Below are 13,438 nucleotides of genomic sequence, written 5' to 3'. Positions count from 1 at the left end.
TGCTGCAAGCAGCCATACCTATGGACCTGCAGAAAGTGCCAGTGATCCAACAGGCGCTAACCCTGGTGAACCTCATCCAGCTTATTCCCTACCCCGGTAAGACCCTATAGTACTCTAGTCCTAGAATTGAGTCTTCATTGACTTCTGTCTTTCTACAAATTTGTTCTGAGTGTAGTTTTTACAAAAAACAAACAACAAAAAACCCCCAACTCCCCCCCCACTTGTTTCTATGCTTCCAAACTGTTTCGTGTGCCCCTCCAGACATACCCATGGTGCTGTATTATGATGAATACTGTGAATTACATTTTAAACAAACCATGAGTTGTACAGGTTACTTTGGGTATTGCATGCATTCTTGGAGATTTGGTTAGAGTTTAGTTTAGTAATTAAGTACTTGGAATTGAGGAAATAATTGTGAACATATTCTTGCTTTGTTATACTTGGCTGTGTGATATACAAGGAGATGTAGCTGAGCCAAGAGGTTGACATTTCAGCTCTGTGCACTGTGTGATTTCCGAAGGCAGTGTTGCTAAAGGCTAGCAGTATCACTTGTACAGATGCCTGGTGGTGGAGGAAGGAGAATATTGTCCCCAAACTCTTCGCCTCTCTCCAAAAGCCCTACTGTATATTGGCTGATTTAAAGTACAAAATTCCCAAAGTAATCTTAATCTGCAAGTACTGGAATGCTGGAGTTCGGCAAATTATAACTGATATTTATAGGATGGACTATTCAGATAAGCCACTTTGGTGCCAGCATGTCAGTTAATTGAAGCCTTCTAGGAATGGTATAGCAGTGATTTTTCAGTTTAGTATGGCCGCTGGGGTTGTGGGGTTTTGGTTTGTTTGTATGTTTTTTAGAGTATCTGTGTTTGTAATTGTAAGTACAATTGCAAATCTACTCTCTGGTTCTAGCCATTCAGCTGGCAAGAATGCCTTTCATTGGTACTTACATTGTTTGCTCTTCTTCATTTACTTGTATTTATTTGCTGAATGAGTGCTGATAATTATAACAAAATATTATGTATATAAGACAGCTACAAGTGTATTTCTTTCTGCTCATTCCTTTTATCCTCTTCCTGCTTCATCTTTTTGGGTCTTTTTAGAGTTCCGTTCAACAGCTGCACTGGAAATTAAATTATCTTGAGTGCTTGGGTGGCCACCCAGGAGAGATTCAGGTGGTGCTGCCCAGCTGATTAGCAGAGCACCCACAGCCACACACAGCTGGCAGCATGCCTTTCTATTGGCGGTGCACATAACATTTATTCCTCCCATGGATGGAGAGAATTAGAGGGAACACTGGCCCCTGTGAACAGCCCAGGCCAAATTTTACAGGATTTGTGCAACTTAGGCCTTAGGGCTACTAATGTTCTGCCAAGTGACTTTTAAGGACCTGCAATATATTGGCTGCGTGCAGAGGTGCTGACAGCCATTGTGGGTTCTGCGGCAAGGGGCAAAGCCAAAGGTGTAAGGAGCGTGGCTTATGGCAGTCAGTCCCCCCCGCCCCAGTAGCCGTGGTGGTGATAGCCAGAGTTCTGGGCCACTTTGAAACACTGGGCCTAGGGGCAAGTGCCTCCTTTGTCCCTCCTCATTGTCAGGCATGGCTGCGTAGCAGGTATATAATGTGGGGACTTTTTAGAGGCAGAGCCTTCTTACGGTTTGTGAGTTTGACTGGCTTGGGAACTTAAATGTGCTTCAAGGAGATAATTATGTGACATTCCTGTGGAGTGCATATAAAGTGTAGGAGTTCCTTGAGCCTATACTTGGACTTCTGCAGAGGAAGTATGAGCGGGTCATTGGTACTTCTGGAAAGCTTTCCGCTAATCTCTTTACAGGAACAGAGATGTAGCCATGTTAGTCTGTATATTCACAAAACAAAACAGCAGTCCTGTAGCACTATAGAGACTAACAAAACAATTTATTAGGTGATGAGCTTTCATGGGATAGACCCACTTCAGTTTCCAGATCTGAAAACGTAGGTCTGTTCCACAAAAGCTCATCACCTAATAAATTATTTTGTTAGTCTCTATAGTGCTACAAGACTGCTTTTTTCTTTATGATAATGTTTCTTTTTTTTTTTTTCAGCATCTGTTTAATGAAGTCAAAAGATGTAATTGGGCAGATGTCACAGAAACAAGTGCAGTAGCCAGTGAGCCAAAGCCTACCATTTTTGTAGGATGGTAGTTATTTAATTTATGAGAAAAACATCAGTCGTTATACCAAATAGGACTCTGAAAGTTTTAAATAGCTGTTTAAATTTCCAGCAGCTTGTGTCCTTAAACTCTGCCTTGATCTAATATATTAAAAGGGCTTCTCCTTCAGTTACTGTTTGTGTATGTTTTTCCCTGCAAAAGTTATAATAAAGTCCGAACAGAAGAGATTTGAGAACTCTTAGTGGTTGCTGTTTCTCTCTCCAGTTTGGTCCTGCATGTTGTTTGAACTGGTAATTTGTAATACTATATCCTTCTTTATTTTAATCTGAAAAAAAAGGTGAAACTGGGCACCACTTTATTTAGTTTTGCTTCTGCTCCCATCTGGAAAATAGAGGTAGTACCTTTTCACACCCTTGTCTGTTTAGAGCAGAGATTCCCTCTTAGGATGTGCATATACTGAATCTAGAACAATAGGGCTCTGATTTTGTTGGCACATCTAGGTGTTACTGCAGTGCAAATAATTAATTGTAATAATGGAAAAAGGAAAAATCCAAAGTTGACACTTCAAATCAATGTGCAAAGTACCAAATATTGTGTATTTGGTTGTCTGAGCTGGAGCATTTGTCATTGCAGTTTATCTCTCTCTTGACAGCTTGGCTGTACAGCTAAGTTACATGCCTGGTGCTTGTAAACCTGTCTAATTGAAAATATTCTCATTAATGAGTGGAGCAGAAGCAAAGCCAGCAAGAAGTAAAAAGCAACAAAGCATTTTCACAGCTTGCATCCGTTGTAAAAGGTATCTTCACTTTAAAAATAATTAGTAAATATGTTCATTTTGCACTTTCTAATAGAATATGTTTTTTCATTTGTTGTTTTCTTTTGAAGGGACTAACTGACATGGGAACAATTTGCACATTTAAAGAGACGTTTTGCCAGCAGAAGTAGAGAATTTAATTATTGTGAAATGCATTACTTTAATCAAGACTTCCCAATTTTGCATTAAATTGAAATCCAGCTATGTAAAATGACATATGTAGTGAGAGTTTATTTACTGAACCTCTTGACTCCCAGCTGGAAATTGAGGGACTTTTGTCATAGACTGTATTAGCTAAAATCTGCTTCTGATTGGTTTCTCACATATCTTGTTTGGGGGCATTTTCCAGATTTCAAAATATGGCCTCTAACTCTAAAATGTTAAAATCACAATAATTGATTTTTTTTGTTTGTCTTCATTGTCATACAGAACTTAAAAATTGTTATGAATTTTATCTGTGTTGCATTGAGGCATTTCTTTCATCAATGTTTCATGCATTGCTCAAGAAGTGATACCAGTCATAGTAGCCTGGCCGAGAGATTGTAGTGAAACATAGTAATGAGGAGGAAAATATTTAAATTAATCATTTAAAATATGGCATCATCCATTTTAAATTTTAGGTTTTGATCCAATGCCCAGTTAAGTCAATTAATAGACTATTATTGGCATCAGCGGGCTATTTGTATCAGGTCCCTACAGCAAATCTCTAAAATATAGAATTATCTGCCTGATCTTGAATCTTACACAAGGCTGAACTGAAAGGGGAGTTTACCTGAGTTAGGTGCACAAGACAGATCCTGTACGGAAAATTATCTAATAGTTGACCTACATAAATCTTATTTAATATGAATTAGAATTGTGTTGCAACAAAACTGTAGTAATAATCTTTCAATACACTATGCAAGATATAATTGCCTTTTCTGATGGATCATATGGGCTTATCTACACTAACTCCCTACTTCGAAGGGAGCATGGTAAGTAGGGTGTTGGGAGTTTATTAATGAAGTGCTGTGGTGCATATTCATTAAGCAAATTCCACCCTCCCCCATAGCAACATCAAAGTGTTTAACTTCAAAGTGCCGGCAAAGAAGGGAACTAGTGCAGACAAGCCCATTCAGAGTTTGGCAAAAACAGCTACTGATATGGGGTGTTTAATCAACACTAAAAACGTTGAATGTCATGGCCTCTAAATTACTTTAAAATTTGCATCTGTTTAACATATGTAATTATTGTAATAATATGTATCTTTGGCTACGTCCCCCCTTCTTTGAAGGGGGCATAGTAATCAGGCAGATTGGATATTACTAATGAAGTGCTGTGATGCATATGCAGCACTTCACTGGGCTAATTCTACCCCACGGCAACTTCTCCTATCACTCTGATTACCATGGCCCCTTCGAAGAAGGGGGCAAGTGTAGATGTAGTCTTTGTATTGATGGGGATTTTCTGACTTGTATGTCAAAGGTACAGCTAGGTTGCCATATGTAGCTACTTTCACTAAGCAGATCTGCCATACTTTCCCATCAGTTCTGCCCATCATACTGTGCTTTTAGTCACAGACCTTCTCCATTATTACCACAGATTAATAAAACTGTCCACTTGTTCATGCACAGCTATGTTTAGCAACTGTCTTAGGCCTTGTCTGCCTTACAGTTTTGTCAACATAAAACAGTTAAAGTCAACCTAACTTAGGCTGAGTTAATATTGTAGCATTGACTTGCCCTAAGTCCTCTGCAAGCAAAGGAGAATGTGAAACTTGTATTTCCCCTGTCTGCAGAGGGAACTGTGGAATGTAGAGGCTGTTGCTACTGGACTATGTTCTCCCAAAGGTTGGGAAAGAAGAAAGTATCACTGGTGCTTCTGAACTTTCTTGTTTCCCACAAAATGGTGCGAAATGAATCCCCTGCAGTTAGAGTCTAATGGTCAGGACATTTGTATACTAGGGATGCTAAGTGTTGTGGCAGAATCTTCTGCTAACTCTTCTAGTGGGTTTTCATCTACATCAGTGGAGGTTGCTTCAGGGCCAGAAACAAGATATATCCCAGAATTTTCATGCAGGCATTTTAGGGCATCATGGCAGAGTGCCACCGGAGTTATCCCGGCACCGGAAACCTACTTATAAAATGGCCCTTTAATAGCCTATCTGTTGAGTCAGTGAACCTCATAATAATTCCTCCTGTGGGGAGTTTAGGAATGTGAAATAGTCATTAGCCATTTGCTCTAGGGCTAACTGCTGCCCCTTAGACAATAATAATAGAACACTATATTTCCAGCTGAGGGTGACCTGCTACTAATTTAACAGAAGAACACTGTGAGCTAAATTCTACCCTCATTTCCTCACTGACTTCACTGGAGGATACATAGACATTAAGGGAGAGCACAATGGACACCCCAGGTACTGTTGTTGGCATTCTGTGTTTAAGAATGAAACCCCTGTGTCAAGATGAAGGATTTAAAGGTGAGCTGTAGAATCTGTTGGCTAATATGTTCCAATACATCTGAGCAGTCTAATGCAGATAAGGTGTTCAGCCCTTCACGTGTGCTAAACTGGATGAGAGAAAGCAAACAGGCTTGACCATCTTAGCACATTTTAATGTATTCACTGCCTTGTTTGAAAAGTCTAGTGTCACTCTGTTAATTAGAACACGTTGGCTAATGCATTCTAACATCACACTTTTCAATCTTAGCCCCGGCAGGGCCTAAGTGATATCCTGCAGTGCAGATAATTGTCTAAAAATGAGCTGCAGGAATGCTGGGGACAGTAATGATGAGAGTTTTCTAATGCCTGCATATTTGGCTCTCCAAAGCACTTCATAAATGTTAAGTTTACTTTGCCCCTTTTGAAGGAGGGTGGAGGGGATATATTCCAGTCTGCAGTTCACAAAGACTGTGCACTGAGTGGCTGAGAGGAGGTGGGCATGTTCATATTCCAGCAGGACTTGAGCACTACTCCTCTTATCTGCAACCATGTTAAATGAGGCAAGTTGCAGTTTAAACAACCCAAGGGACAAGGCTTGCAGTTTAGAGATTTTGATAATAGTCATTGGGCCATACAGAAGGGTCTATGAAAGCAGCTAGAGTGCTCCATTAATTGTTGGCAAGCAGCTCTCAGTCCAAGCTGTGGCTGCATATACTTAAGAGGTTCTAAAAATAATCTCATTCAACAGGAAGAGAGGATATGGAGAGGTGTCTTAAAAGGCCAATCGTCACAACACCTGGCTGCCGATTCATTACTTTGAGCCCTATTCATCATTCAAGGCAGTCACATTTTTTTGATTTGCATGGTAAATCAATGAAAATTACATGTGTTTTCTGACCAGTTCCCATATACTGTGCCATTTAAACCCCCATTAATAACACCTGTTGCAGGGTCAGTCTCAATCCTGGGCCCCAGGTCCTCCGATCAGTCCACTGGCCCCACCAGACAAACCCCATTACCCTTGCTGGGGCAGAGGGTGGTCTTGGGGGAACCCAGTCCCCACCCACTCATTCCAGGTTCTGGCCCAGGGACTCTGGATGGCTGCTACCAGCGAGGGCTGACTCCCTTCACCCTTGCCCATGCAGCTCTTCTCCCTGGGCCACTTCCCCAGTCAATTCCCCTGGTACTTCCTTCTGCTAGTCATAGCCATGGCAGCAAGTCCCCTCCTTTGTTTGGCTCCTCTGGCTGGCCAGTTCCCCACAGTCTCTGGTTGGGCTTCAGGCCCCCTGGGCTGCCAAGGCTCCTCTCCTCCTCTTTTGTGGTCTCTGCTGTTTCTCCCAATCTCCTTCCCTCTCCTCACCTGCCTTCCAAACACTCCTTAACCCCCCCTTGCCCTGCATGGAGAAGCGTGTATAAAGGTAGCCCTGAGTGGGATCAGCTGACCCTAATTGAATTAGGGCCACTTACTCCTCAGCTGCTCCCACTTCGTCAGCCCTGTTTTTTAACCATGCCTTTCCCCTCCTGGCCCCACCCTGCCACACATCTTAGAGTTTGGGCCAGGCATCTCTACCAGCTGTTCTTGTTTACTCAAAGCCTGGATTTAGCCTGTTTAACCCAATGAATCAAAGCTAAAGTTGAGCATGAAATTTAGAAAGCCAGCTATCTATTCCTCTACCCTGACCACTAGCATATTGTGATGACATGCAGTATAGAAAATCCAAAGTTAGATCCTGAGTGTTTAGCTACCATATTTATGTTACAGTGCTTAGAATTACAGACAAACCAGGGTATTACTGGAATATGGCTTGCAATAATTAGACTATTTATATGGAAATATAGATGATAAAATCTGTAGTTCATTTGCTGTATCATCTGAGAGAAGCAGAATGATCTAATGTATAATACAAGAGATGACAGGAAAACAGTTCTATTTCCATGCAAATGACATGACTGCAAGTCAGTTACCTTCTCTGGGTGTCTCTATGCATTTTTGCCTGTGCAGTTCTTAAACTCTGGGCTTTTACCTAAATTTTTAAGCATTCATTTTAAATTTCAAGAAAGGATTATCAAGTTCATGCAATAGAATTGACTGACACACATATTTTACAAAAATTCTTTGGCCAAAAAGGTATTTGGGGACATGTTATGTGTACAGTATTATAGGAAAAATAAACATTCAGAAGAATGCAGACAATGTATAACAGTGTTCTTGACTGGGGCATGTGTACCCTGGGTGTTTGCAGAGCTCTTCCGGAAGGTACATTAATTCAGTGTTTTTCAACCTCTTTATGAATACAAAAATTGGATTTATTTTATGTTCATCTAATGTTTTTTATCTTTTTCCCACAGTCATAAGTACAAAGGCAAGTTCATTGCCTGTAGGCAATTTCTTCTAACCAACTAGCTATGATTAGGTTGTTTAAACAAATGTGTTGCAATGGTAGAAAAAAAAATTTGTGTCTGAAAATTGTAGATAGTGGGGTATTTATTTATTTATTTATTTATTTTTTAAAAACGGGTACTTTATAAAAAAAAAAAAAAAAAAGTTGGAGAAACCTTGATCTATAACATGGGGATAATACTTATACCCCTTTCCTAATGTGTTTTGAGTTTCTCAACAGAAAAGAAAGATGCGGAGGACACTAAATATTATCTGTTGTAGATAGTTTGTTGGAAACTCCAGCAAACTTTGCTGTTAGTGATCTGCATCTTTTGGAAAATAAATAGATTGCTTTGCTCTTTTGAGAACCATGTCAAGATCATAAACTCCCTGGAACAGGGGATATGGGTGAGATTTTCACCCCTGTATGGGCAGCAGGTGATATAGGCAATGTCATCCATTGCCTATCCAGAAAGACCTAGGTAGCCCCACCCACCACACGCTAGCCTGCTGGGAACGCTAGGGCATTGGCTTTGGTGCAGCTACTTCCACCCTCCCCGCCCCGCAAAAAAAAAAAAGTACTTTAGCCACCTAGGAAGGCTGGGGCTGGAATGCAGCTGCCCAGCTGCTCTGAGGGATGAGGTTGAAGCCATAGGGCTTGTGTTGGGACTGGAGCTAAAGCTGTGCAGCTGTCTGGCTGCTCGTGGGGTTGGGGCTGTGGAGCCAGGGCCAAGGTCACATGGCTGCCCAGCTGCTCTTGGGACCAGGGCTGCATGGCTGCCCAGCTCCTCCTGGGGCCAGAGTAGTGTAGCCATGAATGCATTGTTGCCCAGCTGCTCCTGGGTTTGAGGGGAAGCTAAAGCTGCCCCACTCTGGTAGCTGGTGGCAAGTTGGGTGCTGGAAATGCATAGCTGCTCAGCACTGGGGCTGGGAGGGATGTGATCGTCTTGGGTGGGCCAAAGGAGTGGGGGCCAGTGGGCATGGAAGAGGCAGGACTGGGACTTGCCTTCCCAAGCCCAGCTTTCCCCTACTGCCCATGTACCCCGCTATGACCACCATACACACCTGTGTAATGTGCAGGGAGTTGTGAAAGCCCTGTGGCCAGATTCAGAATTCCACCCAGCTGACGAATTATGTGAGACAGCTGTATGCTCTCAAGCGTGGTGGGGGTGTGTGGTGGGGTGTACCAGAGCTATAGCATTTTATTTATGTACTGGTATTCTGAGCAGTACTGTAATTGAGAGGTTATGTGTGGTTTACTGCCACCTTTCCCCTTTTAGCCTCAGGGCCGCAAGTTTTGTACTGTGCACTGTACAGCAGCTCACTCAAAGTTATCTTCTGTGTCTCGTCCCACACTGCTTGTGCTGTCAGTGTTTAATATATAAGAATAATAAACACAGTTGGCATAGCTGAGTATCTAATTTGTGCAGGGTGTTTGGTGATTAGGAAGGGTCCTCTAGCCAAGGCTGCTAAGGCTACTAGAATTTGAAAATTCCAGATGACACCTAATTATGCTGTGTTTGACATGTCAATCTCTTTTAACCTCTCTCACACCAGCTGTGTATCTTGTCAAACTTCCATGTCCAAAACACATGTTCATTCTCCCAAATATCACAAAATGAATCCTTTGCCTGGTGCAGTCGTATTCTCACAGTTAGGCATGTTTCTGTACGGGTCTGGTGCAATGTCCAAAAACAAATTTCTCTTTTCTCACAACTCTGTGTCCTTCAGGATATTGTTTTTTTGTGGAATGAGGCAGTAAAAGCAAAGGTACCAGCTTGCTCTAGGGTGATTGGGCCGCTGTTTCCCCTTAGGCCTCGCACCATCTCCTAAGCCTCAGTCTTGTCTTTTCCTGCTCCCGCTTCACTCCCACTCTGCCTCTTCCCTTGGAGTCCTCCCTTCTCCCCACCCCTGTGCATGCCACGTCCCTGCTGCTCCCCAGTGCCTCCTATACACCATGGAACACCCAACTGCAGTAGGCAGGAGATGTTGGATGGGAAGGAAGTTGTTGATCAGTGTGGCTGCTGGCAGGTGAGAGTCACTGGCTGGGTGGGAGGAGAGTCTGGCTTTTTTGTGGAGTACCCAAACCTGTTGAGTAAAGGTTTCAAACAGGATTGTTTTAACAGCAGTCATGATTGAGTCTGTCCAGGTATATCTCCCATCAACTGGCCTTAGCTGATGCCCACTCAAAATTTGCAAGTGTGGTAACACGAAAAAGCAGTCCAGTAGCACTTTAAAGACTAACAAAATAAATTATTAGGTGATGAGGGACAGACCCACTTCTTCAGACCATAGCCATACCAGAACAGACTCGATATTTAAAGCACAGAGAACCAAAAGCAGTAAGCAAGGTTGACAAATCAGAAGAACTATTATCAAGGTGAGCAGATCCAGAGAGCAGAGGGGCAGAAGGGGGGAGTGGAAGTCTAATTAGCCAATTATCTAATTCCTAACTCCCTTCCCCACTCTGCCCCTCTGCTCTCTGATTTGCTCACTTTGATGATAATTTTTCTGATTTGTCAACCTTGATTACTATTTTTGGCTCTCTGTTCCTTAAATATTGAGTCTGTTCTGGTATGGCTATGATCTAAAGAAGTGGGTCTGTCCCACGAAAGCTTATCACCTAATAAATTATTTTGTTAGGCTTTAAAGTGCTACTGGACTGCTTTTTTGTTTTGATAGTATATACACTAGCATGGCTATCTCTCTGTTACTATTCAAGTGTGGTAAAGTTCATTTAGATGCCCATGGGCCAGACTAGTGTCTCATCTCACCTGTTACTTTTCAGATTTAGATAATCTGAGGAGATTTTATTGATAGCACAGCTGGTGGCATAAATGAGTAGAAACTTTTCAGAGGCCACTTTTTATGCCTGTAATGAGGATATGAACTTTGAAAAGCTAATCATTTATCTCTTTGTTGCCTGGGATGCAGAATGGGTTTTTAGCAAGGGGCATCCTAAATATAACACATCTAGCATTATTTCCTGCAAAGACCACAAACTTTTATGTCTGTAATTCTTTTAAGGCACAATTCCAATTCCCACTATGACATTCGCTTCATTGTGTATCTTATAACATCAGCCTTTTATAAGCTATATATAATGATGTGTGCTGCAGATCTTGTAAAAGGCTGATGTTATGCTACATACCTCATCACGTCTTTATTTCTTTGCTCTCTAGAGGATGAAAGCCCCAGAGGCTGTTCTTACATTCAGGTCTCTCGCTTATCTAGGTTTCTAGCTGCATGGTATAGAGTTAACAATTGCAGAACGTGCTGAATTATGTCATATTCCAAATATTTTAAAATACTTGTAAGTCCAGAAACCAGTTCTGACTCTTGTACTGTAATTGTCAAGACTGCCCATGTTGGATGTACATTTTTATGTTTTGACTGGGCTGCAGGAATGTCCCTCCATAATATCAGTGAGCCATAGGGTTGTCATTACCAAGAGGGTCTCCTGGAATAGTTCTGCTAACTGCGCTTGTGTACCTAGAATGTGCAGGGGCGTGCCAATTGAACTGTAGCAGCGCTATGATTGGATGTAGCAGGAGTGCATAGGTCTCACAGTCAGAATGCACCTCACTTCACGTGTCTTTGATTTACATGCATGTCTCCTTAGTAATACTGGTAGGGAAAAAAACTACGTGGAGGGAAACTGGCAGAGTCTGGCAACCTTCCACATGTGGATGATGGACAAAATGTTTCTTGGGCCACACATAGAACCCTGATGGGTGACAAGTTGCTTGACGCTGTTATAAGTGGATGCAAATTAACATAGTGAATTTTAGAGTATGTTACATTTATATCTTTTGGTAGTCTATATTAACTTTATTTACTTGCTGAATTAAACCTATGAATTTATTTATCTACGTTATTAGTGATATTATTACAGCAGGTAGCACTTATAGGTGGATTTGGTCATGTTACCAAATATAATGCAAAGGTTTCAGTCTCTTTTATATCCCACCAACATCTAATTAATAAAAATGATTTAATCTGGCATGAACTGTTCTCCCAACCAGCAACAATGAACAATCACATGGAAACAGAGGGAGAATGATGGTGATTGGTAATACACCCTACTGTTTGCATAGCAGAGCTCTGACTTTTTGAGTACAGACACTAAATCAGAATCACTTGTAAATATAATTCTTCCGATTTTAAGGAAAGAAACAGTTCTGGTTCTCAACCTTATACCATGATTTTCTGAGGCCAGTTTTAAATACTGATGATTTGTTAAACTGCTCCTGAAAATCATTACCTTTTCTGTGTGCTTTATACACAAATTTACACTCAAATTGCACTGCTGTACTGCCAGTATTTTTGTTAGAAGGTAATGGAGAACAAAGCATTTTGTGCTGCATGCATAGGCTGCTGCTACACTGTCAGTCTCCTGTTGGAGGTGCCATGGTAATGAGGCAATTTGAAGCAGGCTAATGAGGCGCTAACATGCATATTCAGTACCTCATTAGCATAATGGTGGCCACGCAAATTTCATAGTGCAGACTTCTAATTGCAGACAGATAGTGAAGATGAGGGCACCTTTGAAATAAGCACCCTATTTCAATATTCCCTTACTTCGATCTAGTGCCCACATCTTCACTGTCAAAGTCTGCACTTCGAAATTCGCATGGCTGCTATTATACTAACGAGGCACTGCATATGCATGTTAATACCTCATTACCCTGCTTCGAATTGCCTCATTACCATGCTACCTTCAACGGGAGAGTGATAGTGTAGGAGTAGCCATAGATTTGTGTTCCTTTATGATCTAACCTCTGAACTTTGTGGTAGGTACACATTATACATAGAACTTGCCTTATATTTCATGAGTTGCATTTAATTCCCTTGAAATTTAGTTAAGCAAAACTTCCAAAGACTGCTGTGGGAGTTTTGCCTGAATAAGTCCTGCAAGATGTGGCTCCAGTAATTGCAACTTGGTGTTCTGTGGACTGACAAATGTTTTCTAATGAATTCTCTTTGTCTTTGCAGCGTTTTAGATGATGAGGGCAGCAATCTGCGTCAACAGAAGCTTGACAGACAGGTGAGATCTTGGAGTCTGCTTTCTGCCTATTTTCCTTTTGACAAGTAGGGCTTGCTCAACAGGATTACTGTGGGATATGGAGCCCTCCTTTCATTGACACACATAGCTGATCAAGGTATTGTACCAGAAAATTACATCTTGCAATGTTAGTTCCCTGGCCTTCCAGGAGTGTGCCATACATGCTTAAGTGATAGAAAGGAAAGGATTGTGAAGTTTACATTTAAAGCTGACTTTTTATTATTGTGATTTGAGTGGTTTTCATTTTTGTTGACTTAGGGTACATTTACACTTACCAGAAGATTGATGTGGTGGTGGTTGATCTTGTGGGGTTTGATTTAGCGTGTGTAGTGGGGCCACACTAAATTGAATGACCAGGACTCCACTATTGACCCTAGAAGTCAATGGGAATGCTTCTCCTGTTGACCTTCTACTGTTGAGCTAGGAGGAAAAAATGATTTAGGATACGTCAACTCCAGCTACACAAATCACACAGCTGGAGTTGTATATCTTAAATTGTTTTTTCCCCATAGTGTAGATCTGTCCTTAAAGCTGCATTATGATGACTAGAATGTGCAGTTCCTTTTGGCAGACCAGAAAACACAAAAAAGGAAAAGCACAAGGGTACTTG

At 41.6% G+C, this 13,438-nt stretch overlaps 1 protein-coding gene across 5 annotated transcripts in view; it reads left to right on the top strand.

Annotated features, from left to right (window-relative positions):
* The window catches only part of TUB (TUB bipartite transcription factor), a 109,127-nt gene that overhangs the window by 30,718 nt on the left and 64,971 nt on the right, over nt 1-13,438 (top strand). For all 5 annotated transcript variants that reach the window (XM_074997704.1, XM_074997701.1, XM_074997702.1 and 2 more), the window contains exon 2: nt 12,759-12,810. In XM_074997704.1, coding sequence (XP_074853805.1) covers nt 12,759-12,810 — 52 coding nt within the window. The remainder of the gene's footprint in view (nt 1-12,758; nt 12,811-13,438) is intronic.

Source organism: Carettochelys insculpta, chromosome 6 (assembly GCF_033958435.1).
Source record: "Carettochelys insculpta isolate YL-2023 chromosome 6, ASM3395843v1, whole genome shotgun sequence".
Classification (NCBI taxonomy): Eukaryota; Metazoa; Chordata; order Testudines; family Carettochelyidae; genus Carettochelys; species Carettochelys insculpta.
Note: the sequence above shows the minus strand (reverse complement) of the source record. Positions and strands in the feature narration are given on the sequence as shown.